Source organism: Myotis yumanensis, unplaced genomic scaffold (assembly GCF_028538775.1).
Source record: "Myotis yumanensis isolate MYYU_CA2020_CCGP unplaced genomic scaffold, mMyoYum1.0.hap1 SCAF_3, whole genome shotgun sequence".
Lineage (NCBI taxonomy): Eukaryota > Metazoa > Chordata > Mammalia > Chiroptera > Vespertilionidae > Myotis > Myotis yumanensis.
This window is the reverse complement of record NW_027223754.1, coordinates 158641104-158663764: the sequence shown is the minus strand read 5'-3', so window position 1 is coordinate 158663764 and position 22661 is coordinate 158641104. Positions and strand designations below refer to the sequence as shown.

General features: G+C 41.9%; 1 protein-coding gene across 9 annotated transcripts in view; it reads left to right on the top strand.

Moving 5' to 3' along the window:
* RBMS2 (RNA binding motif single stranded interacting protein 2) overlaps nucleotides 1–22661 on the top strand; it is a 60885-nt gene that overhangs the window by 10605 nt on the left and 27619 nt on the right. For all 9 annotated transcript variants that reach the window (XM_070409966.1, XM_070409961.1, XM_070409967.1 and 6 more), the window contains one exon: nucleotides 22079–22245. In XM_070409966.1, the coding sequence (XP_070266067.1) occupies nucleotides 22103–22245 (143 nt within the window). In that variant the 5' untranslated portion in view covers nucleotides 22079–22102. The remainder of the gene's footprint in view (nucleotides 1–22078; nucleotides 22246–22661) is intronic.

Genomic DNA, 22661 nt, shown 5'->3' with positions numbered 1-22661 from the left:
AGGTTCTCTTGATGCCATAGAATGCAAGAACTCATCTCATAAGCCCAACTCCTTCCACAGATCCTCCCAAATGATCAGGTTCATTAAGTCTCAGTCATAATCTTTATCATTCCCCAGGATTCCATACTTTCACTCTGGTTTAGCCAGTTGTGTTACCTATAGTTCTCTGGATATATGCTTTGATTGTTGGTTTATATTTCTCATTCTATAAGAAAATACTCTGTAAAACAAAAATATCAGTAAGAAACAGGACAGGGAAAATAAAGATTAGAATAAGAGGTCAGTTGGAATTAAATGCAAATGTGCAAACCATAATTTTATCCTGAAAGATGAAGATGGAAGAATAGTCGTTGATTTTGTCAGTGTAGGGGTGGTTGGTGACTTTGACAAACAATTTCAGAGTGGGGAGCAAAAAGCAAGGTTGGAGGGGGTCATGGAGTGAAACAAGGTAAGGAAGTATACATGGGGTGTGTACAGACCAATCTTTTAAGAACTTTGATTAAGATGGAGAGCAGAACCCAATTAAAAAATGGGCTAAAGATCTGAATAGATATTTCTCCAAAGAAGATCTGTAAGTAGCCATGAAAAGATGCTCAGCATCATTAGCCATTGAAGAACTGAAAATCAAAACCACAATGAGCTATCGCTTCACACTCTCCAGGATGGCTGTAATTAAAGACAGGTAGTAATGTAGAACAATTGGACCCTTCATACACGGCTGGTGGGAATGTAAAATGGGCAGTTTCTTTGGAAAGCAGTTTGGCATTTCCTTAAAAGGTTAAACACATTTCTGGTTTATACCCAAGAGAAAGTAAGATCTATGTGCAGGGGCATGCTGGTGTGGCGCCCGAGAATAGGGAGAAGGCCGCTGAGGAGCGCGGAACAGCAGGCAATGGTCCCACAGAGGCCTGATCGCTGAAACACTCAGTCCACTGGGAAGCATGAGTGGTTCTAGGCAGCAGTCGCTGTTCTTCATCACACTCTGGATCCACGGGAGCTCTGTGCTGTCGGGATGACATTGCTCAATGAGGTGGCGGACCCTGAGATCGGAGTACACAAGTAAGGTGTGCAGGCAGTGGCTGGTTTTGCACCCAGCTATTCTTGCATCACCTGTGCCTGGAATATTTAGCCAAATTTGGGTGGTGATGGCAATCCCCTTTTATAAAGCTGGGAAACTTAGTGGCTGTATTGAAAAATATGGATATAAGGTGGAGGCACCACAAAGAATAACTCCTGTAATTCTTCAAAACGGCCTTTTATGTTCACTCACGGCTAGACTTGCTCCAGCCTGGAATAAAACCGGCTATCTCTTAGTACAATAAATAAATAAATAAAATAAAAGATGTCTACACAAGAACCTGGATACCAATATTCATAGCAGCATTTTTATAATAGTCCAAATATTTCTCAACTGATGAATGGAGAAATAAAATGTTGTATATACCCATACAGTAGAATTTTTAATTTTATTCAATAAAAAGGAAGAGTACTGATACATTCTACAAAATGGATAACCCTGAAAACATTATGCCAGTGACAGAAGCCATTCACAGAAAAACACATATTTTATATTTTCATTTATGTGAGACATCCAGAATAAGCAAATTCCCAGAGACAGCAGATTGGTGGTTGCCTAGGTCTTTGGGAAGCGGGATGGTTGGGGGGGAATGGGAGGGACTGGTAATGGTGGGTAATGGGTTTCTTTTTCAGGTAATGAAAATGTTCTAAATTTTTAAAAAATATGTTTTTATTGATTTTAGAGAGAGGAAGGGAGAGGGAGAGAAAGAGAAACATCAATTGGCTGCCTCCTGCACACCCACTACTGGGAATCAAACTGGCAAGCTCTTGGTATGTGGGATGGTGCTCAACCAACTGAGACACACTGGCCAGGGCGGAAATGTTCTAAAATTGATTGTGGTAATGGTTACACAACTCTGTGATCTAAATACCATTCATTTATACTTGAAATGGGTTAATTACATGGCATATAAATTATACATCAATACAATTATTTTTTAAAAGATGGGGAGCAGAGAAATGAGGTAAAGATTGGCAGAGGATGGAGATGGTGTTGAGAGAATTTTCTTAAAGACGGGAGATAAAGGCTGGTGTGGCTCAGTGGGTGAGCATTGACCCAGGAACCAAGAGGTCACCGGTTCAATTCCTGGTCAGGGCACATGCCCAGGTTGCGGGCTCAATCCCCAGTAGGGGGCCTGCAGGAGGCAGTCAATTGATGATGTTTCTCTCTCATCGATGTTCCTATCTCTCATCCTTCTCCTTTCCCCTCTTTCTAAAAAAAAATCAATAAAAACATTAAAACAAAAAAAGATGGGAGATAGATATGGAAGCCAAAATATAAAAAGAATCATGACAAGTTTCACTTATTTTCCAAATATATGTCATTATTTCTATCCCTCCCATTCTCTGATCCTTTTGTTGATGGGCCTTATGTATTTAGCCTCTGATTCTTTTGTTGTTTCTTCCTTTTGGAATGGCCTTTTTGTTCATTGATGCGCCCCACCCACATTCATTAAACAGCTGCAACGTGTTACGCGTTGGGGCTAGGCGAGGTTGTGGCCCTTTAAGAGCTCACAGTCAAAATTGTCTTTCAAAACCCTGCCTATCTCTTTAAGTTCAGCTGAAATGTTAATTTTCTGTAAAGCATCTCCAAAATCTCCACCTCCCTTTTTCTGAGCCTCCATCATACTTTGTACTTCTTTTAAGGTTTTTATATAATTTTGCATTGTATGGGGATCATTCAGGTGATTGTTTTATCTTCATTGCTGGAGTGCGTACCCTGTAAAGGTTATTCAGTTTATTGTTCTCCAGAACACCTGATACAGCACCTTCAGCCTATGTAGTAGTTATTTTAAAAATACATCCTGCCTTGGCCAGTGTGGCTCAGCTGTTCGGGCAGTGTTCCGTCGGACACCAAAAGGTTGCTAGTTCGATTCCCAGTCAGGGCACATGTCTGGGTTTCAGGCTCCCTCCCCAGTGGGGGACATGCAGGAGGCAGCCAATCGATGTTTCACTCTCACATTGATATTTCTCTTTCCTTCTCCCTTCTCTCTCTAAAAATCAATTTACAACAAATACACATCTATCAACAAGTGAATCTAAAAATCAAGTGAATAAATAATCTGATGAACAGAATAAACTGGTGAATATAATAGAATCAGGGGCATAGAAAGGGAGTGGACTGACTATTCTCAGGGGGGAAAGGGGTGTGGGGGTGCGGGAAGAGACTGGACAAAAATCGTGCACCTATGGATGAGGACAGTGGGGGGCGGTGAGGGCGGAGGGTGGGGGGGGGGACTGGGTGGAGGGGAGCTATGGGGGGAAAAAAGAGGAACAAATGTAATAATCTGAACAATAAAGATTTAATTTTAAAAAATAAAAAAATTAAAATCAATTTTAAAAATTTAAAGGCTATTAAAATATATCCTAATAAGTATAATTTAGTTAATGTTAGGCATTAAATTAAGGTTAAGCAAAGAGGGCGGTATTTTTTTTTAATTTAATTTATTTTTTATTGCTTAAAGCATTACAAAGGGTATTACATATGTGTCCTTTTTTTCCCCCGCCCTTGACAATACCCCGGCTTCCCCTACCCCCCAGTGTCTTATGTCCATTGGTTATGCTCATATGCATGCATACAAGTCCTTCGGTTGATCTCTTACCCCCCTCCCTCCTGCCCCCCAACCCTCCCCGGCCTTCCCGCTGCAGTTTGACAATCTGTGTGAGGCAGCTCTGCCTCTGTATCTATTATTGTTCAAAAGTTGATAATGGTCTCTATTATCCATGAATGAGTGAGATCATGTGGTGTTTTTCCTTCATTGACTGGCTTATTTCACTTAGCATAATGCTCTCTAGTTCCATCCATGCTGTTGCAAATGGTAAGAGTTCCTTCTTTTTTACAGAAGCATAGTAGTATTCCATCGTGGAGATGTACCACAGTTTTCTAATCCATTCATCTGCTGATGGGCACCTAGGCTGTTTCCAGATCTTAGCTATGGTGAATTGTGCTACTATGAACATAGGGGTGCATATATCCTTTCTGATTGGTGTTTCTGGTTTCTTGGGATATATTCCTAGAAGTAGGATCACAGGGTCAAATGGGAGTTCCATTTCCAGTTTTTTGAGGAAACTCCATACTGTCTTCCATAGTGGCTGCACCAGTCTGCATTCCCACCAGCAGTGCACGAGTGTTCCTTTTTCTCCACATCCTCTCCAGCACTTGTGGTTTGTGGATTTGTTGATGATGGCCAGTCTGACAGGTGTGAGATGGTACCACATTGTTGTTTTGATTTGCATCTCTCGGATGATTAGTGACTTTGAGCACGTTTTCATATGTCTCTTGGCTTTCTGAATGTCCTCTTTTGAAAGGTGTCTATTTAGATCCTTTGCCCATTTTTTGATTGGATTGTTTATCTTCTTTTTGTTAAGTTGTATGAGTTCCCTATAAATTTTGGAGATTAGGCCCTTATCAGATATGACGTTGGCAAATATGTTTTCCCACGCGGTGGGTTTTCTTGTTGTTTTGTTGATGGTTTCTTTTGCTGTGCAGAAGCTTTTTATTTTGATGTAGTCCCATTTGTTCATTTTCTCTTTAGTTTCAACTGCCCTAGGAGCTGTATCAGTGAAGAAATTGCTTCGGCATATGTCTGAGATTTTGTTGCCTTTGTATTCTTCTAGAATTTTTATGGTTTCCTGTCGTACATTTAAGTCCTTTATCCATTTTGAGTTTATTCTTGTGTATGGTGTAAGTTGGTGGACTAGTTTCATTTTCTTGCATATATCTGTCCAATTTTCCCAACACCATTTATTGAAGAGACTATCTTGGCTCCATTGTATGTTCTTGCCTCCTTTGTCAAATAATAATTGAGCATATTGGTTCGGGCCGATTTCTGGGGTCTCTATTCTATTCCGTTGATCTATATGTCTGTTCTTGTGCCAGTACCAGCCAGTTTTGAGAACAGTGGCTTTATAATACAGCTTGATATCTGGTAAGAGGGCGGTATTATATTCTATATAAAATGTGAAATGTGGACTTAGAGCTGAGTTTAAATGTGGCTTTTGTCACTTAAAAGCCATGACCTAGTTCCAAATTTCTTAGGCTCCCTGACCTTGTATCCTTCGTTGTAAAGTACTGATATCCTTTATTGGGTTATTTTGAGGATCAGTAATATTTTTTTTTTAATATGTTTTTAGCCCTAGCCAGTTTGGCTCAGTGGATAGAGCATTAGCTTGTGGACTGAAGGGTCTCAGGTTCGATTCCAGTCAAGGGCATGTACCTCCGTTGCTGGCTCAATCTCCTGGCATGTGCAGGAGGCAACCAATCGATGTGTCTCTCTCACATTAATGTCTCTCTCTCTCTCTCTCTCTTGTCCCCCCACCCTTCCATTCTCTCTAAAAATCAATGGGAAAATATCCTTGGGTGAGGATTAACAGCGACAAAAAATATGTTTTTATTGGAGAGAGGGGAGGGAGAGAGAGAGAGAAACATTGATCAGCTGCCCCCTGCTGGGGATGGAGTTGCAACCCAGACTTGTGACCTGACCAGGAATGGAACCAGTGACCTCTTGGTACATGGGACGATGCTCAACCAACTAAGCCACACCAGCCAGGGTCAGGATCAGTAATGTTTATACTTATAATCACATACTAGCATGTAAATAGATTGTTATTTCTTTTATCAAAAAACCCTTTTTCTTGATACCATTTTTTCCTGCTGCTGCCTCATTTCTCCACTTCCCTTTATTTATTTATTTTTAATATATTTGTATTGATTGAAGAGAGTGAGGGAGAGAGAGAGAGAGAAAGAGAGAGAGAGAGAGAGAAACATCAATGATGAGAGAGAATTATTTTTTTAAATATATTTTATTGATTTTTTACAGAGAGGAAGAGAGAGGGATAGAGAGTTAGAAACATCGATGAGAGAGAAACATCGATCAGCTGCCTCCTGCACACCTCCTACTGGGGATGTGCCTGCAAACAAGGTACATGCCCTTAGCCAGAATCGAACCTGGGACCTTTCAGTCCACAGGCTGACTCTCTATCCACTGAGCCAAACCGGTCAGGGCGAGAGAGAATTATTGATCAGCTGCCTCCTGCACACCCCACACTGGGGATCAAGCCTGCAACCCGGGCATGTGCCCTGACCCAGAATCAAACCATGACCTCTTGGTTCACAGGTCGACGCTCAAGCCCTGAGCCTCACTGGCTGGGCTCCTTTTTCTTTTAAATACTCATCTGAGGGTGTGTTTTTCGTTGGTTCTAGAGAGAGAGGAAGGGAGAGGGAGAGAGAGAGAGACAGTGAAATATCAGTGTGAGAGACAAACATCAGTTGGTGCTTCCCTTATGCACCCTGATGGGGATTGAGCCTACAACCTAGGTGTGTGCTCTGACTGGGAATTAAACCCGTGACTGTTTGGTGCAGGGGACGACGCTCTAACCAGCTGTGCTACACCTGCCAGGGCAGACTTTCATATTCTTTTTCTGTTGTTACTCCTCATCCAAGTATATCTTTTCCATTGATTTTTAGAGAGAGTGGAAGGAGGGAGGGAGTGGGGGGGAGAGAGAGAAACACGCCGATTGGTTGCCTCCCGCACACACACCAACCAGGCTGGGGATCTAACCTGCAACCCAGGTATGTGCCCTTGACCAGGAATTGGACCTGGGGCCCTTTGGTGCTTGGGCTGGTGCTCTAACTTCAGAGCCACACCTGCCAGTGCCAGACCTTCATATTCTTTTTTTTTTTAATCTTTATTGTTGAAATCAGACTTTCATATTCTTGAATGGTCAGTTCTTAACCCTCATCTTACTTAATCTGTTATCAACACTTGACACAGTTTCTTGATCACCCTGTTCCTTAAAACATGTCCTTGCCCTAGCCAGTTTGGCTCAGTGGATAGAGCATCGACCTGCGGACTAAAAGGTCCTGGGTTCAATTCTGGTCAAGGGCACATACCTTGGTTGCATGGGGGAGGCAACCAATAGATGTGTTTCTTTCACATTGATGTTTATCTAGCTCTGTCTCGCCCCTTCCCTTCCACTCTCTAAAAAAAAACCAATGGAAAAATATACCCCCCAAAACAAACAAAAGCACACTTTCTTGATTGGGTTCACAGAACACCACACTCTCCTATTCCTCTTGTATTTATGGCCTCTCTTCTTCAGGCTCCTTTCCTTGCAATTTTCCTGATTTCCAAACCTTGTAGACTCACTCCTTGAGTTTTTCTGTCCACACTTCTCCCTTTATAATTTTATTCAGTCTCGTAACTTTAAATATCATCTATATGTGACAACTCTCAAATTATATTTCCACGCTGGACTGCCCTCCTGCTTCCCAGATTCATATACCTAACATCACAGGTGGCACCACCATGTAGATGTTTATTAGACATTTGAGATTTAACATGTTTACAACAGAGCTGCAGCCTGCTTCCTGCCTGTCCGCCCCGCCAAAACTGTCCTGACTGTCTTCTTCATCTCAGTAAATGGTAACTTCGTTCTTGCTGGTACTCGGGCCAAAACCCTGGGCTTACCCATAATACTAGTACAGTGATGGCGAGCCTATGACACGCGTATCAGAGGTGACATGCGAACTCATTTTTTTGGTTGATTTTTCTTTGTTAAATGGCATTTAAATATATAAAATAAATACCAAGAATATACATCTTTGTTTTACTATGGTTGCAAATATCAAAAAATTTCTATATGTGACACGGCACCAGAGTTAAGTTAGGGTTTTTCAAAACGCGGTCACGCCGAGCTCAAAAGGTTCGCCATCACTGTACTAGTACCTACTTTATTGATAACATAGTTAATGATCATAAGGTGAGCAATTATAACTAAAATTACCTATGGAAGACATGATTCCATTCTCTTTATTCTTTTTTGCATAGAAAGAAGTCAACAGTGTCTGTCATCTTAAAAAGTAATAAAGAGAAAAGCTGCTTTAATTTCATGTCTCCTGCCAGTTACTGTCCCATTGTTCTGATCCTTTTCATGATCAAGCTTCTTTTTGTTTAATCATTACTATCCTTTATTTATTTTTTCAAAGAGTAAGTTTATTTATTTATTTGTAATCAAGCTTCTTGTAAGAATAGTTCTATAGAGTATTTTTTTTCCCAATCTTCACCTGAGAATTTTATGGAGAGAGAAACATTGATGTGTAAAGGAAACATTGATCAGTTGCCTCTTGTAAGCCACCATCCCCCCCCTCACGCCCCAATCAGAGATCAAACCTGCAACCTAGATAAGTTCTCTGACCAGGAATAGAACCTGAAACCTTTTTCTTTTGGTGTGCAGGGTGACACTCAACCAACTGAGCCACCCCGCCAGGCTGTATTTGTTTTTTATTTATTTTACTTTGTATTTATTTTTAATTTTGGTAAAATGTACATTACATAAAATTTACCATTTTTGTCATTTTTACAAAACTTTTTTATTGAATTTATTGGGGTAATACTGGTTAATAAATTATATAGGTTTCAGATATATAATTCTATAATATATCATCTGTCTATTATATTGTGTGTTCACCACCCAAATCAAGTCTCCTTTCATCACCATTTCCCCCTCCCCATACCCTCTTCTACTCCCCCCTCCACCCCCCCTTCTCTGGTAATAACCATACTGTTGTCTGTGTCTATGCATTTTGTGTGCGTGTGCTTAATCCCTTCACTTTTCCACCCAGCCCTGCACCCCTCTTCCCTCTGATAGCAGTCAGTCTATTCTCTGTGAGTCTGTTTCTATTCTGTCTGTTAGTTTATTTTGTTCATTAGATTCCACATATAAGTGAATTCATGTGGTACTTATCTTTCTCTGACTGGCTTGTTTCACTTAGCGTAATGTTCATTTTCCCCATTTTTAAGTGTACAGTATTGTAGTGTTAAGTACATTTACTTACATTGCTGTGCAACCAATCTCCAGAACTCTTTTCATCTTGCAAAGCCGAATGTCCACATTCATTATTAAACAACCCCCGCCCCCCAGCCTCTGGCAACCACTGTTCTACTTTCTGTCTTTCTGAATTCTCTAAATGCCTCATATAAATGGAATCATATAGTATTTGTCTTTTTGCAATTAGCTCATTTCATTCAGTATAATGTCCTGAAGGTTCATCCATGTTGGTATATATGTCAGAATTTTCTTCCTTTTTTATTTATTGGTTGATGAGAGAGAGAGAGAGAGAGAGAGAGAGAGAGAGATTGACCCACTGCTCTACCTATCCATGCATTCATTGGTTGATTCTTGTATGTGCCCAGACTGGGGATTGAACCCACAACCTTGGTGCAGCAGATGATGCTCTAACCAACTGAGCTTGCCCAGCCAGGACGAGAATCTCCTTGCTTTTTAAGGCTGAGTAATATTTTGTTGAATGCATATACCACATTTTGTTGATCCATTCATCTGTGAGGGACCGTTGGGCTTCTCCCATCTTTTGGCTATTGTGAATAATGTCGCTATGAACATGGATGTATAAATAGCTCTTCAACACTCTGTTTTCAATTCCCTTGGGTATATTCTCAGAGGTGGAATTGCTGAATCATATGGTAATTCTATTTTTAATGTTTTGAGGAATCACCATATTTTTTTTCCATGGCAGCTATACCATTTCACATTCCCATCAACAGTGCGCAAGGGTTCTTCTGATTTTTCCACTCCCTGCCAACACTTATCTTCAGTTTTTTTGATAGTCGCTATGCTAATGGTTGTAAGATGGTGTCTCATAGTTTTGATTTGCATGTCTCTAATGATTAGTGATGTTGAGCATCTTTTCATGTACTTGTTGGCAGTTTGTATATCTTATTTTGAAAAATGTCTTTTTAAGTCCTTTGCCCATTTTTTAATGAATTGTTGGTTTTTTGTTGTTAAGTTGTTGTTCTTTATCTATTCTGAATATTAACTTCTTAGTGGATATGTGACTTGTGAATATTTTTTCATTCTGTAAGCTCCTTTTTACTCATGCTTGTGTTCTTTGAAGTATAGTTTTTAATTTTGATGTAGTTTAATTTATCATTTTTTCTTCTGTTGCCTATGTTTTTGGTGTCATATCTAAGAAATTGTCAAATCCAATCTCATGAAGCTTTCCCCCTATGTTTTTTTTTATTTATTTTTTATTTTTTGCTAAAAGTATTACAAAGGGTATTACATAAGTGTCCTTTTTTTCCCCCCCCACCCTTGACAAGCCCCTGCCCTCCCTTACCCCCCAGTGTCTTATGTCCATTAGTTATGCTTGTATGGATGCATACAAGTCCTTCGGTTGATCTCTTACTCCCCTCCCTCCTGTCCCCCAACCCTCCCTGGCCTTCCCACTGCAGTTTGACAATCAGTTTGAGGCAGCTCTGCCTCTGTATCTATTATTGTTCAAAAGTTTGTAATGGTCTTTATTATCAATGAATAGTGAGATCATGTGGTGTTTTTCCTTCATTGACTGGCTTGTTTCACTTAGCATAATGCTCTCCCGTTCCATCCATGATGTTGCAAATGGTAAGAGTTCCTTCTTTTTAATAGCAGCATAGTATTCCATCGTGTAGATGTACCACAGTTTTCTAATCCATTCATCTACTGATGGGCACTTAGGCTGTTTCCAGATCTTAGCTATGGTGAATTGTGCTGCTATGAACATACCCCCTATGTTTTCTTTCAAGAGTTTTATAGTTTTAGCTTTTATGTTTAGGTCTTTGATCCATTTGGGGTTAATTTTTGTGTACAGTGTAAGGTAAGGGTCCAACTTCATTATTTTTTAATTCTTATTTTTTATTTTATTGATTTTAGAGAGAAGAAAAGAGAGAGAGAGATTCACTGATTTGTTGTTCCACTTATTTATGATTCTTGGATGTGCTCTGATCAGGGATTGAACCCAAAACCTGGACATATTGGGACAATGCTCGAACCAACTGAGCTGCCTGGCCAGGGTCCAACTTCATTCTTTTGCAGGTGGATATGCAGTTTTCCCAATTCCATTTCCCCCATCAAATGGGGAAATGAACAATCATAAGCTTTTAGTAGTGTGCTGTCCTAAGTAACATGCCAAAATCTCACACCCTCCTGCTCCGTCCTGCCTGGGACATGAATCATGCCTTTGTCTAGCACAGTGATGGCGAACCTTTTGAGCTCGGCGTGGCAGCATTTTGAAAAACCCTAACTTAACTCTGGTGCCGTGTCACATATAGAAATTTTTTGATATTTGCAACCATAGTAAAACAAAGACTTATATTTTTGATATTTATTCTATATATTTAAATGCCATTTAACAAAGAAAAATCAACTAAAAAAATGAGTTCGCGTGTCACCTCTGACACGCGTGTCATAGGTTCGCCATCACTGATCTAGCATACCCAGTCCCTTAGTAGGCTTCTTGGTTAGGAGATTGACTGATTTGGTATCGCAGTGCTTGTGTTAAGTAACCCGTGTTTTACTCAATAATGGCCTAAAAGCACAAGAGTAGTGATGCTGGCAATTTGGATATGCCAAAGAGAAACTGTAAAGTGCTTCCTTTTAGTAAAAAGGTGAAAGTTACCAATTTAATAAGAAAATTTTTAAAAACTGTGTGCTGAAGTTGCTAAGATCTCTATAGTAAGAACGAATCTTCTGTCTGTGAAATTGTGAGGAAGGAAAAAGAAATTTGTGCTGGTTTTGCTGTGGCACCTCAAACTGCAAAAGTTACAGCCATAGTGCATGGTAAGTGCTTAATTAAATTTGTGGGTGGAAGACCCACACAGAAAGTGTGTTCTGATGGATGGGCCCGTTTTGCGGCAGAAAGCATTGAGCCTCTATGAAGACTTCAGGAAGGGAAACCTGAAATGAGTGACATTACGCCATCTAATGCAAGTAAGGAATGGTCACACAGACTTAGGAATAGGTTTGGCCTGAAATACATAAAAATTATTAGAGAGAAAGAGAGAGAGAGAGAGACAGGCCACATTCATGTAACTTTCATTGCAGCATATTGTTATAATTACTCTATTTTATTGGTTATTGCTGTTAATCTCTTACTGTGCCTAATTTATAAATTAAACTTTATTATAGGTATGTATGTATGTACAGAAAAAAGCATAGTATATACAGGGCTCGGTACTATCCATGGCTTTAGGTATCCACTGGGCACCTTGGAACATATCTCCCACAGATAAGGGGGGACTACTATATTTTCTATTTTTTAATCTTTTACTTTCTGGGGTATTTATCTTCTGTTTATCTCCTATTCCTTCTATGGATATTTTAAAAAGATCTGCTATCATATTTTTAATGTCCAAGAACTTTTGTCTCTGTAAGTTCCTTTTTTTGTTTATTTATTTATTTTTTGCTTCATCGATGAAATACCTTTGTTTAAAATTTTTGAGACTTTTAATTATTATTGAGTTTTTCCACTAAGTCACAACCTGTGCTCATTCAAACAGCACCTGTGCAGCCTTTGCTTTAAAAATAACACATTTTAAATTTGAGGTGACCCTGATCAGCGAGGCTCAGTGGTTGATCGCTGACCTATGAATCAGGAGGTCACAGTGCAATTCCAGGTCAGGGCACAGGCCCGAGTTGCAGGCTCCATCCCTAGTAGGGGGCGTGCAGGAGGCAGCCAATCAATGATTCTCTCTCATCACTGGTGCTTCTCTCTCTGTCCCTCCCTCTTCCTCTCTGAATCAATAAATACATATATTTGGAGAAAAAAAATATTATTGAGTTTTTTCTTCTATTTTATCTCTTTTTCTTTTGAATTTCTTTGTGGGGAGGGGGCGTGTTCTGTTTGTTTTGGTCATTGACTTCAAAGGTTTTCCTTAAATGTCTCATGCCTTTTGGCTGTTTAAGTGGAAGGTATTGACAAAACAGATGGAAGCCCTGCTGGGAAGGGGAAACCTCACTATGGGTGACCAAGCTGTTGCATAGGAACAGACCTGGAAGTCGTCATTTACAGAGCTTTTCTATTGGGCTGGTCAGTTTTCCCAGAGAGAAATCCTCCAGTCTCCTAGGAGGGGTGCGATTGGAGAAATGGCTGTGGGTGTTACTTAACCTCCGTGTTTTCAGTTTAGCCCTTGTCCCACTCAGCTGTGTGTAGTGGCTGCAAATCCAGAGTTCCCCGGTGCGGCCTCCACAGAGTAAACTGGTTTCCTCCTGGAGAGGAGGTGGCAGTAGGGCAGTGGTAGCCTGATTGCGTGTCTAACACCCCAGTCTTTTTAGGTACTTGGTGCCTCTAATTTCTTTTTTTTCCCCCCAGTATAAAGTTATTAAAAATTTTGTTTGTTTGTTTTTAAAGGATTTTTTTTAATCTTTATTGTTGAAAGTATTACATATGTCCCCTTTCCCCACATTGACCCTTTTATCCCACTTCCATCCCCCCCCCACCGCCCCAGGCCTTCATCACCATATTGTCTGTGTCCATGGGTTACGCGTATATACATGTAAGATCTTAGGTTTATCTCTCCTCTCCTCCCACCCACCTCCCCTTCCCTCTAAGATTCAACAGTCTGTTTCGTGCTTCTATGTCTCTGGATCTATTTTGTTCAACAGTTTATTTTGTTCTTTAGAGTCCACATATGAGTGAGATCATGTGATTCTTGTCTTTCTCTGACTGGCTTATTTTGCTCAGCATAACACTCTCCAGGTCCATCCAAGCTGTTGCAAATGGCAGAATTTACTTCTTCTTCTTTTTTTAAAATATATTTTTATTGGTTTCATAGAGGAAGGGAGAGGGAGAGAGACAGAAACATCGATGATGACAGAGAATCATTGATTGACTGCCTCCTGCACACCCCCCACCGGGGATCAAGCCCACAACCTGAACATGTACCCTTGGCAGGAATCAATACCAGGACCCTTCAGTCCTCAGGCCAACGCTCTATCCACTGAGCCAAACCAGCTAGGGCTTTACTTCTTTTTTTTTAATGTCTGAATAATAATTATATATATATGTCACATTTTCTTTACCTGTTTATCCATTGATGGGCACTTTGGTTGTTTCCATGTCTTAGTTATTGTGGCTAATACTGCAATGAACATGGGAGTACAGATACCTCTTAAGATAGTGGTTCCATCTCCTTAGGATATATACCCAGAAGTGGGATTGCTGGAACTGTGAAGTTCTATTTTTAATTTTTTGAGGAAGCTCCATACTGTTTTTATTTTTATTTATTTTTGTGGATGTGGATGTGTGTGTGGGTGTGTAGGTTCAGACTGTTTTTAATTCTACATTCCCACCAATAGCGCTTCAGGATTCCCTTTTCTTCACATCTGTGCCAGCATTTGTTATTTCTTGTTTTTGTTTTTTAAATAAGTCATTCTAACAGGAGCTGGGGATCAAACCTGCAACCCAGGTACATGCCCTTGACTAGGACTTGAACCCGAGATGCATTGGTGTGTACAGGGCTGATGCTCTAGCCACTGAGAACACCAGTTTGGGCACAAAGGAAAAGTTTCTGACAGAAATTAAAGGTGCTACTTCTGGGAACACATGAGTGATAAGAAAGAGAAACAGCCTTATCGTTCATACGGAGAAAGTTGTCGTGGTCTGGATAGAAGGCCACACCGGCCACAGCACTCTTAAGCCAAAGCCTAATCCTGAGCAAGGCCCTCACTTTCTTCAATACTATGAAGGCTGAGAGAGGTGAGAGCTGCAGGAGGAAAGTTTGAAGATAGGGACTCCACCAAGATGGCGGCATAGGTAAACACCGGAGACTGCTGCCGCAAACAACCACTTCAAAAATACAACTAAAAGACCAAACGGACATCACCCAGAACCACAGGAAGGCTGGCTGAGGAAAGACTCTTCAACTAGATGGAAAGACGGCGCATACCCAGGCTCAGAGGAGGCGCAGTGTGGAAAATTTAAAGGTACCGAGGTGCGCGCACAAAGCGGGCTGGTGGCTGAGGGCGCGGTTGTCGTTTTCAATCAGGAGGGAGTCTCAGACTCTGAGCTCCAGATCCGGGCGAGTCTCTAGGGACTCAGACTCAAACGGGAGAAGCGGGATTGTCTAGCATCAGTTGGAACGTGAGGGCAGCTTTCTCTCCGAGGTTTGCAGCGGTTGCTGGGGTTCTGAGAAGCAGAGCCTCTGGGAACGGGACTGAGAGCAGCCATAACTGCTCCCTCCCCCCGCCCTGTTGATCCCGCCCAGCCCAAGCCCTGCGCAGAGCCATTTGCCCGATTGCCTCAGGCAAAGGCTAGATTAGCACCTCCCCAGAGGACAGAAGTTTTCCCACAGCTGATTCTCACAGCCAGTCGGCCTGGTGGTCAAATCCCTCTAGTATTAACTACAACAATCAAGGCTTAACTAGAACAAGACTGTGCACAAAGACCACAAGGGGGTGCACCAAGAAAGCATAAAAAATGTGGAGACAAAAAAACATGACAGAAATGGAGGATATAGAGCTAAAAAACGCAATTTTGAGGGCTTGCAATAAACTTGTGGAGAGCCTCACGAAAACTAATGAGACCCTCGATGCTATGATAAAGAAACAACTAGAAATTAAGCATACACGGACTGAAATAAAGAATATTACACCCAATAGCAGACCAGAGGAGCGCAAGAATCAAGCCAAAGATTTGAAATGGGAAGAAGCAAAAAACACCCAACCGGAAAAGCAAAATGAAAAAAGAATCCAAAAATATGAAGATAGTGTAAGGAGCCTCTGGGACAGCTTCAAGCGTACCAACATCAGAATAATAGGGGTGCCAGAAGATGAGAGAGAGCAAGATATTGAAAACCTATTTGAAGAAATAATGGCAGAAAACTTCCCCCACCTGGTGAAAGAAATGGACTTACAGGTCCAAGAAGCGCAGAGAACCCCAAACAAAAGGAATCCAAAGAGGACCACACCAAGACACATCATCATTAAAATGCCAAGAGCAAAAGACAAAGAGAGAATCTTAAAAGCAGCAAGAGAAAGAGACTCAATTACCTACAAGGAAATACCCATACGACTGTCAGCTGATTTCTCAACAGAAACTTTGCAGGCCAGAAGGGAATGGCAAGAAATATTCAAAGTGCTGAATACCAAGAACCTACAACCAAGATTACTTTATCCAGCAAAGCTATCATTCAGAATTGAAGGTCAGATAAAGAGCTTCACAGATAAAGAAAAGCTAAAGGAGTTCATCACCACTAAACCAGTATTATACAAAATGCTGAAAGGTATCCTTTAAGAAGAGGAAGAAGAAAAAGGTAAAGATACAAATTGTGAACAACAAACATGCATCTATCAACAAGTGAATCTAAGAATCAAGTGTATAAATAATCTGATGTACAGAATGAACTGGTGATTATAATGAATCAGGGACATAGAAAGGGAATGGACTGACTATTCTTGGGGGGAAAAGGGGTGTGGGAGATGCGGGAAGAGACTGGACAAAAATCGTGCACCTATGGATGAGGACAGTGGGTGGGGAGTGAGGGCAGAGGGTGGGGCGGGAACTGGGAGGAGAGGAGTTATGCGGGGGGGGGGGGGTAGAGGAACAAATGTAATCTGAACAATAAAGATTTAAAAAAAAAAGTGTGAAGATAGAAGTTGGTTTATGAGATTTGAGGAAAGTAGCCGTCTCCGTACATAACAGTGCAAAGCACAGCTCTGATTGAGTGTCCCATGCACCGAGAAGAGAAGTCTCCAGTTTGATTCCAGGTCAGGGCGCTGCCCAGGCTGGGGTCTCCATTCCTAATAGGGGGTGTACAGGGGGCAGCCAATCAATGATGTTCCTCTCTCATCGATGTTTCTCTCTCTCCCTCTCCCTTCCTCTCTCTCTACAATTAATATAAACATATATATGTATATCTGCATATATATATACTAGAGGTCTGGTGCACAAAAATTTGTGCACTCGGGGGGAGGGGGGGTCCCTCAGCCCAGCCTGTGCCCTCTCGCAGTCTGGGACCCCTCAGGAGATAACGACCTGCTGGCTTAGGCCTGCTCCTGAGTGGCAGAGGGCAGGCCCAATCCCTAGGTGCAGCCCCTGGTCGGGCTCAGAGCAGGGCTGATTGGGGAGTTGGGGTGCCGCCCCCTGTCATGCACAGAGCAGGGTGGATTGGGAAGTTGTGATGCCACCCACAGTCATGCTCAGGGTAGGGCCGATTGGGGGGTTGGGGCACCGCCCCCTGTCACACTCAAGGCAGGGTCGATGGGGAGGTTGTGGCGCCACCCCCTGTCACGCACAGAGCAGGGCCCATCAGGGGGTTGGGGAGCTCCCCCCTGTCATGCACAGAGCAGGGCCGATCAGGGGTTGAGGAGCTCCCCCCTGTCACGCACAGAGTAGGGCTGATAGGGGAGTTAGGGCACTGCCCCCTGTCACACACAGAGCAGGGTGGATCAGGGGGTTGGAGCACCGCCACTGTCACACTCAGGGCAGGGCCAATGGGGAGGTTATGGCTCTACCCTGTCACACACAGAGCTGCAGGGCGATCAGGGGGTTTGGGCGCTGCCCCCTGTCACGCTGATCCCGGTGCCAGGAGGCCTCATGGCTCCGCTGATCCCGGTGCTGGGAGGCATATTACCCTTTTACTATGTAGGATAGAGGCCTGGGGGCCGGCTGGTTTGCCCTGAAGGGTGTCCTGGATCAGGGTGGGGGTCCCCACTGGGGTGCCTGGCCAGCCTGGATGAGGGGATGATGGCTGTTTGCAGCTGGTCACACTCCCTTCAGGGTGGGGGTTCCCACTTGGGTGCCTGGCCAGCCTGGGTGAGGGGCTGAGGGCTGCTTTCAGGCTGGCGTTTGTTGACTGAAGCTCCCAACCGCTCCTTTTTTTCTTTTTTTTTTTTCTTTTTTATTCTGGGCCAGCTTTAGCTCTGGCTCTAGCTCTGAGGCTTCCGCTGCTGGTTTGTTTGCGTTCTATAATTGAAACAATGTATAACTCCAGGTCTGAGATCCCAGCTGGCTGAAAGCTGGTTTCTGGGGTTTTGTTTAGCTTCTATATTTGTTACAAAGTTTCTTAGAGTTGCAGCTCAGAGGCTGGCAAGTCAGGCGGGGAATGTTGGAGTCTGCAGTCACTGGAGCAAGCAAGCCTCATGTTTGCTTCCAGCTGCCTGGCTGCCGGCCGCCATCTTGTCTGACAGTTAATTTGCATAAGGATATGCTGATTAGCCAATGGGAAGGGTAGCGGTCGTACACTAATTACCATGTTTCTCTTTTATTAGTGTAGATGTATAATTTTAAAAGTACAAGGTGCAGCAGCAAGTGCTGATGTAGACGCTGCAGCAAGTTATCCAGAAGATCTAGCTGAAATAATTAATAAAGGCATCTACAGTAAATAACAGATATTCAATGTAGACAAAACAGCCTTGTACTGGAAGAAGATGCTATTTAGGACTTTCATAGCTAGAGAGAAGCCAATGCCTTTCAAAGCTTCAAAGGGCAGGCTGACTCTCTTATTAGGGGCTAATGTAGCTGGTGATTTTAAACTGAAGCCACTGATCATTTACCATCCCCAAATCCTAGAGCCCGTAAGTAGATTTATGCCAAAGGTACTTGGCCTGTGCCTTATCAGTGGAACAATCAAGTCTGGATGACAGTGTATCTGGTTACAACATGGTTTATTAAATATTCTAGCCCGCTATTGAGACCTACTGCTCAGAAAAAAAGATTCTTTTCAAAATATTACTGTTCATTGACAATGCACCTGGACACCCAAGAGCTCTGATGGAGATGTACAAGGAGATTAATGTTGTATTCATGGAACACAACATTCATTCTGTCAGCCAATGAGTCAAGGAGTAATTTTGATTTTCAAGTCTTATTATTTAAGAAACAAATTTCAGTTCTGGCTACTGTGGTTCAGTGCACCGAAAGGTTGCCAGTTTGATTCTGTCAGGGCACATGCCCAGGTTGTGGTTTTGGTCCGGGTCCGGGGGTGGGTCCGGGAGGCAACCGACCGATGTTTCTCTCTCACATCAATGTTTCTCTCTCCCTCTCCTCCCTTCCTCTAAAAAAAAAAAAAAAACTTGAAAAAATGAAACACATTTCATACGTCTATAGCTGCCATTGTTAGTGATTCCTCTGATGGATCTGGGCAACGTAAATTGAAAACCTTCTGGAAAGGATGCACCGTGTTGTGTTCCATTAAGAACATTTGCGATTTATGGGAAGAATCAAAATATCAACATTACCAGGAGTTTGGAAGAAGTTGATTCCAACACTCGAGATGACTTTGAGGGGTTCAGGACTTCAGTGGAGGAAGTAACTGCAGGTACGGTGGGAAAAGAAAGAGCCAGAAAATTAGTAGAGCCAGAAGATAGGACTGAATTGCTGCAATCTCGTGATGAGACAAACGAGGAGTTACTTCTTACGGATGAGCGAAGAAAGTGGTATTTTGAGATGGAATCTACTCCCAGTGAAGATGCTGGGAAGATTGTTGAAATGACAACAAAGGATTTAGAATATTATATAAGCTTAGTTGCTAATGCAGTGGCAGGGTTTGAGAGGACTGACCCCCATTTTGAAAGAAGTTCTACTGTGGTTAATACGCTATCAAACAGCCTCACCTGCTATAGAGAAATCATTTGTGAAAGGAACAGTCAGTCAAAGTGGCCAACTTCACTGTTGCCTTATTTTAAGAAATTGGCACAGCCACCCCAGCCTTCACAGCCACCACCCTGGTCAGTCAGCAGCCATCAACACTGAGGCAAGACCTTCCACCAGCAAAAAGATTATGACTCTCTGAGGGCTCAGATGAAGCTTAGCATTTTTTAGCAATGAAGTATTTTCTCATTAAGGTATGTACAGTACATATTTTTTTAGACATAATGCTATTACACACTTAATAAACGAGAGTATAGTGAAAACATTTATTTATATGCACTGGGAAACCAAAAAATGTGTGCGACTTCGTTATTGCAATACTCGCTTTATTGTGGTGGTCTAGAACCGAACGATCCTGCAGTATCTCCAAGGTATGCCTGTCCTGATAAAGGTGGGGAAATACCTGCTTTAACATATTTTAGCCTGAGTAAAGATTTTTTTTAAAAATGTTTTTATTGATTTTTAGAGAGAGACGCCGAAACCGGTTTGGCTCAGTGGATAGAGCGTCGGCCTGCGGACTGAAAGTTCCCGGATTCGATTCCGGTCAAGGGCATGTACCTTGGTTTCGGTCATATCCTCAGTAGGGGGTGTGCAGGAGGCGGCTGATCGATGTTTCTCTCTCATCGATGTTTCTAACTCTCTATCCCTCTCCCTTCCTCTCTGTAAAAAATCAATAAAATATATTTTTTAAAAAAAAGAGAGAGAGAGAGAGAGGAAGGGAGAGAGAGATAGAAACATCAATGAGAGAGAAACATCAACATCGATCCGCTGCCTCCTGCACCTCCCCAGCTGGGGACAGAACCCGCAACCCACACCCCCAGGCATGCGCCCTGACCAGAAATCAGAGATTTCTCGGTTCATGGGTCGATGCTCAATCACTGATCCACACTGGCGGGCAAGATTTTAATTTTGAAGTTTGCTAAAGGTCAGAGGCATGAAATATAAAAGGCATATTTTACATTAATTAAGATTCTTCGGGGGAAGATTTCCCTCTTTGATATTTATGGTTCTCTTTTCTTCTGTTACTAATCCAATTCCTCACTACCACCATCACCACCAAAACAAGAGAGAAAAAGAGAGAGGGAGGGACAGAGAGAGAGAGAGAGAGAGAGAGACCTGGAGATGAAACTAGCATTTAAAAATAATTCCTAATAGATTTATTCTATCAAGTGCTTTAAGCCAGTGGAGAACTGGAATCTTAGTGTGATGTAGTAAAATGTACTATATTATAGGTAATTATGCAGATTTAGAGTTTCATTAAACACAGAGCATAAGGATCTAAAATATGCCATGAAGGAATGGATCCACGTTCCAGCCAGCCTGGTATTTCATCTCTAATAGAAGAACCTAAAAATGTTTAGCAGAGTCTGGTTCCGTCTTGTATCACTAGTGAAAGATGAGAAGTGTTTCACCCCCATCCTAGATTGCTTAACCATAATGTATCTATTATTCATTTATTTAAACTTTTAAAACTTGTAAATAACTTAGAATTGACTAAACCCCTAATATCATTATAAAAATTTCATTTTTTACTACCCGATATGGTAATTAGTATTTTATTTGTCCAAATTTACAATAATTTTCAAGCTCTTGCATGTATTTTGCAGTTCTTATTTTACAGTTTTATGAATAATCTTGTTCATAAGAATATTAAACTTATTTTTACCTTCATGATTTGACAAGTTTTTATTATTTCCTCTTTATCATTTTTTAATGGAACCTCGATTTTATTGGTCTTGTCTAAATGATACGATTTGCCAGAACCAGTTTGGCTCAGTGGATAGAGCGTCGGCCTGCGGACTGAAGGGTCCCGGGTTTGATTCCGGTCAAGGGCATGTACCTTGGTTGCGGGCACATCCCCAGTGGGGAGTGTGCAGGAGGCAGCTGATTGGTGTTTCTCTCTCATCGATGTTTCTGGCTCTCTATCCCTCTCCCTTCCTCTCTGTAAGAAATCAATAAAATATATTTTAAAAATAAATAAATAAATAAATAAATAAATAAATAAATAAATAATACGGTTTACTTAAGAGGCATACATTGTGTTCTCTAGCATCTGTGTGATAAAAACATTTCACTATAACAAAGTACCTTTTTTCAAACCTCAACAAGCTTATTTTGGCCCCTCATTATTCCTGAAAAATAGGTAAGACAATTATGTACTTCTTTATCCTATGGCAGACAGGAATTCCTTTACTATTTTTTTAAACTCTCCTATCAAGTTCATTGCTATTAAAGTTTGAAATCATTCTTTCTTTCTTTTTGGGGGGGCTTTATTTTATATATATATTTCAGAGAGGAAGGGAAAGGGAGAGAGAGAAAGAAACATCAATGATGAGAGAGGATCATCGATCGATTGCCTCCTGCATGCCTCCTACTGGGGATCAAGCCCGAAACCCAGGCATGTGCCCTTGACCAGAATCGAATCCAGGACCCTTCAGTCCGCAGGCCGACGCTCTATCCACTGAGCCAAACCAGCCAGGGCAAAATCATTCTTTCCAAGGCGCCAGGATCTTCCTCACTCTCCGACATCTACATCTGTAATCCTTTTGACCTTCTGTTCCTTATGTCTCCTTGCAGCCATATGTGTCGTTGTCTCAGCAGATGGCACCACCTAGTCCAAACAACAGCACGCCTAACAGCAGCAGTGGGAGCAATGGAAATGACCAGCTGAGCAAAACCAACCTCTACATCCGGGGTTTGCAGCCGGGCACTACTGACCAGGACCTTGTCAAGTTGTGTCAGTCGTAAGTTGGGGTATGTGTGGGTAGGCTCCCAGGGACAGTATGGCTTTGGTGATACTGGCTTGTTGCCAGATACTCTTATCCTGAAATTCAATATTATTTTGCTTCTACTCCATAGTCATAAGGTTTCTCAGCAGCCCCTCTTAAAGAAATTCTACCTGCTACCAATATATAAAACCTTTTGTTTCTCTGAGGAAAGCCAGGATAAGGCTGGCCTTTAAAGCCTAGTATGACTTTGTTTCTAACAAGTATCTAGAATTAATGGTCTTCGTGGAAAGATTCCTATCCTTACACCTTGAATAGAAATATTCAGTATCTCCAAAGGCAGTGAGGGATATAAGCAAGTGGGACTAGTCAATTGAATTATGTACTTAGAAGAGTTTCTGCTGCTGGAGATGCACCCAGTGAACCAGAGAAGC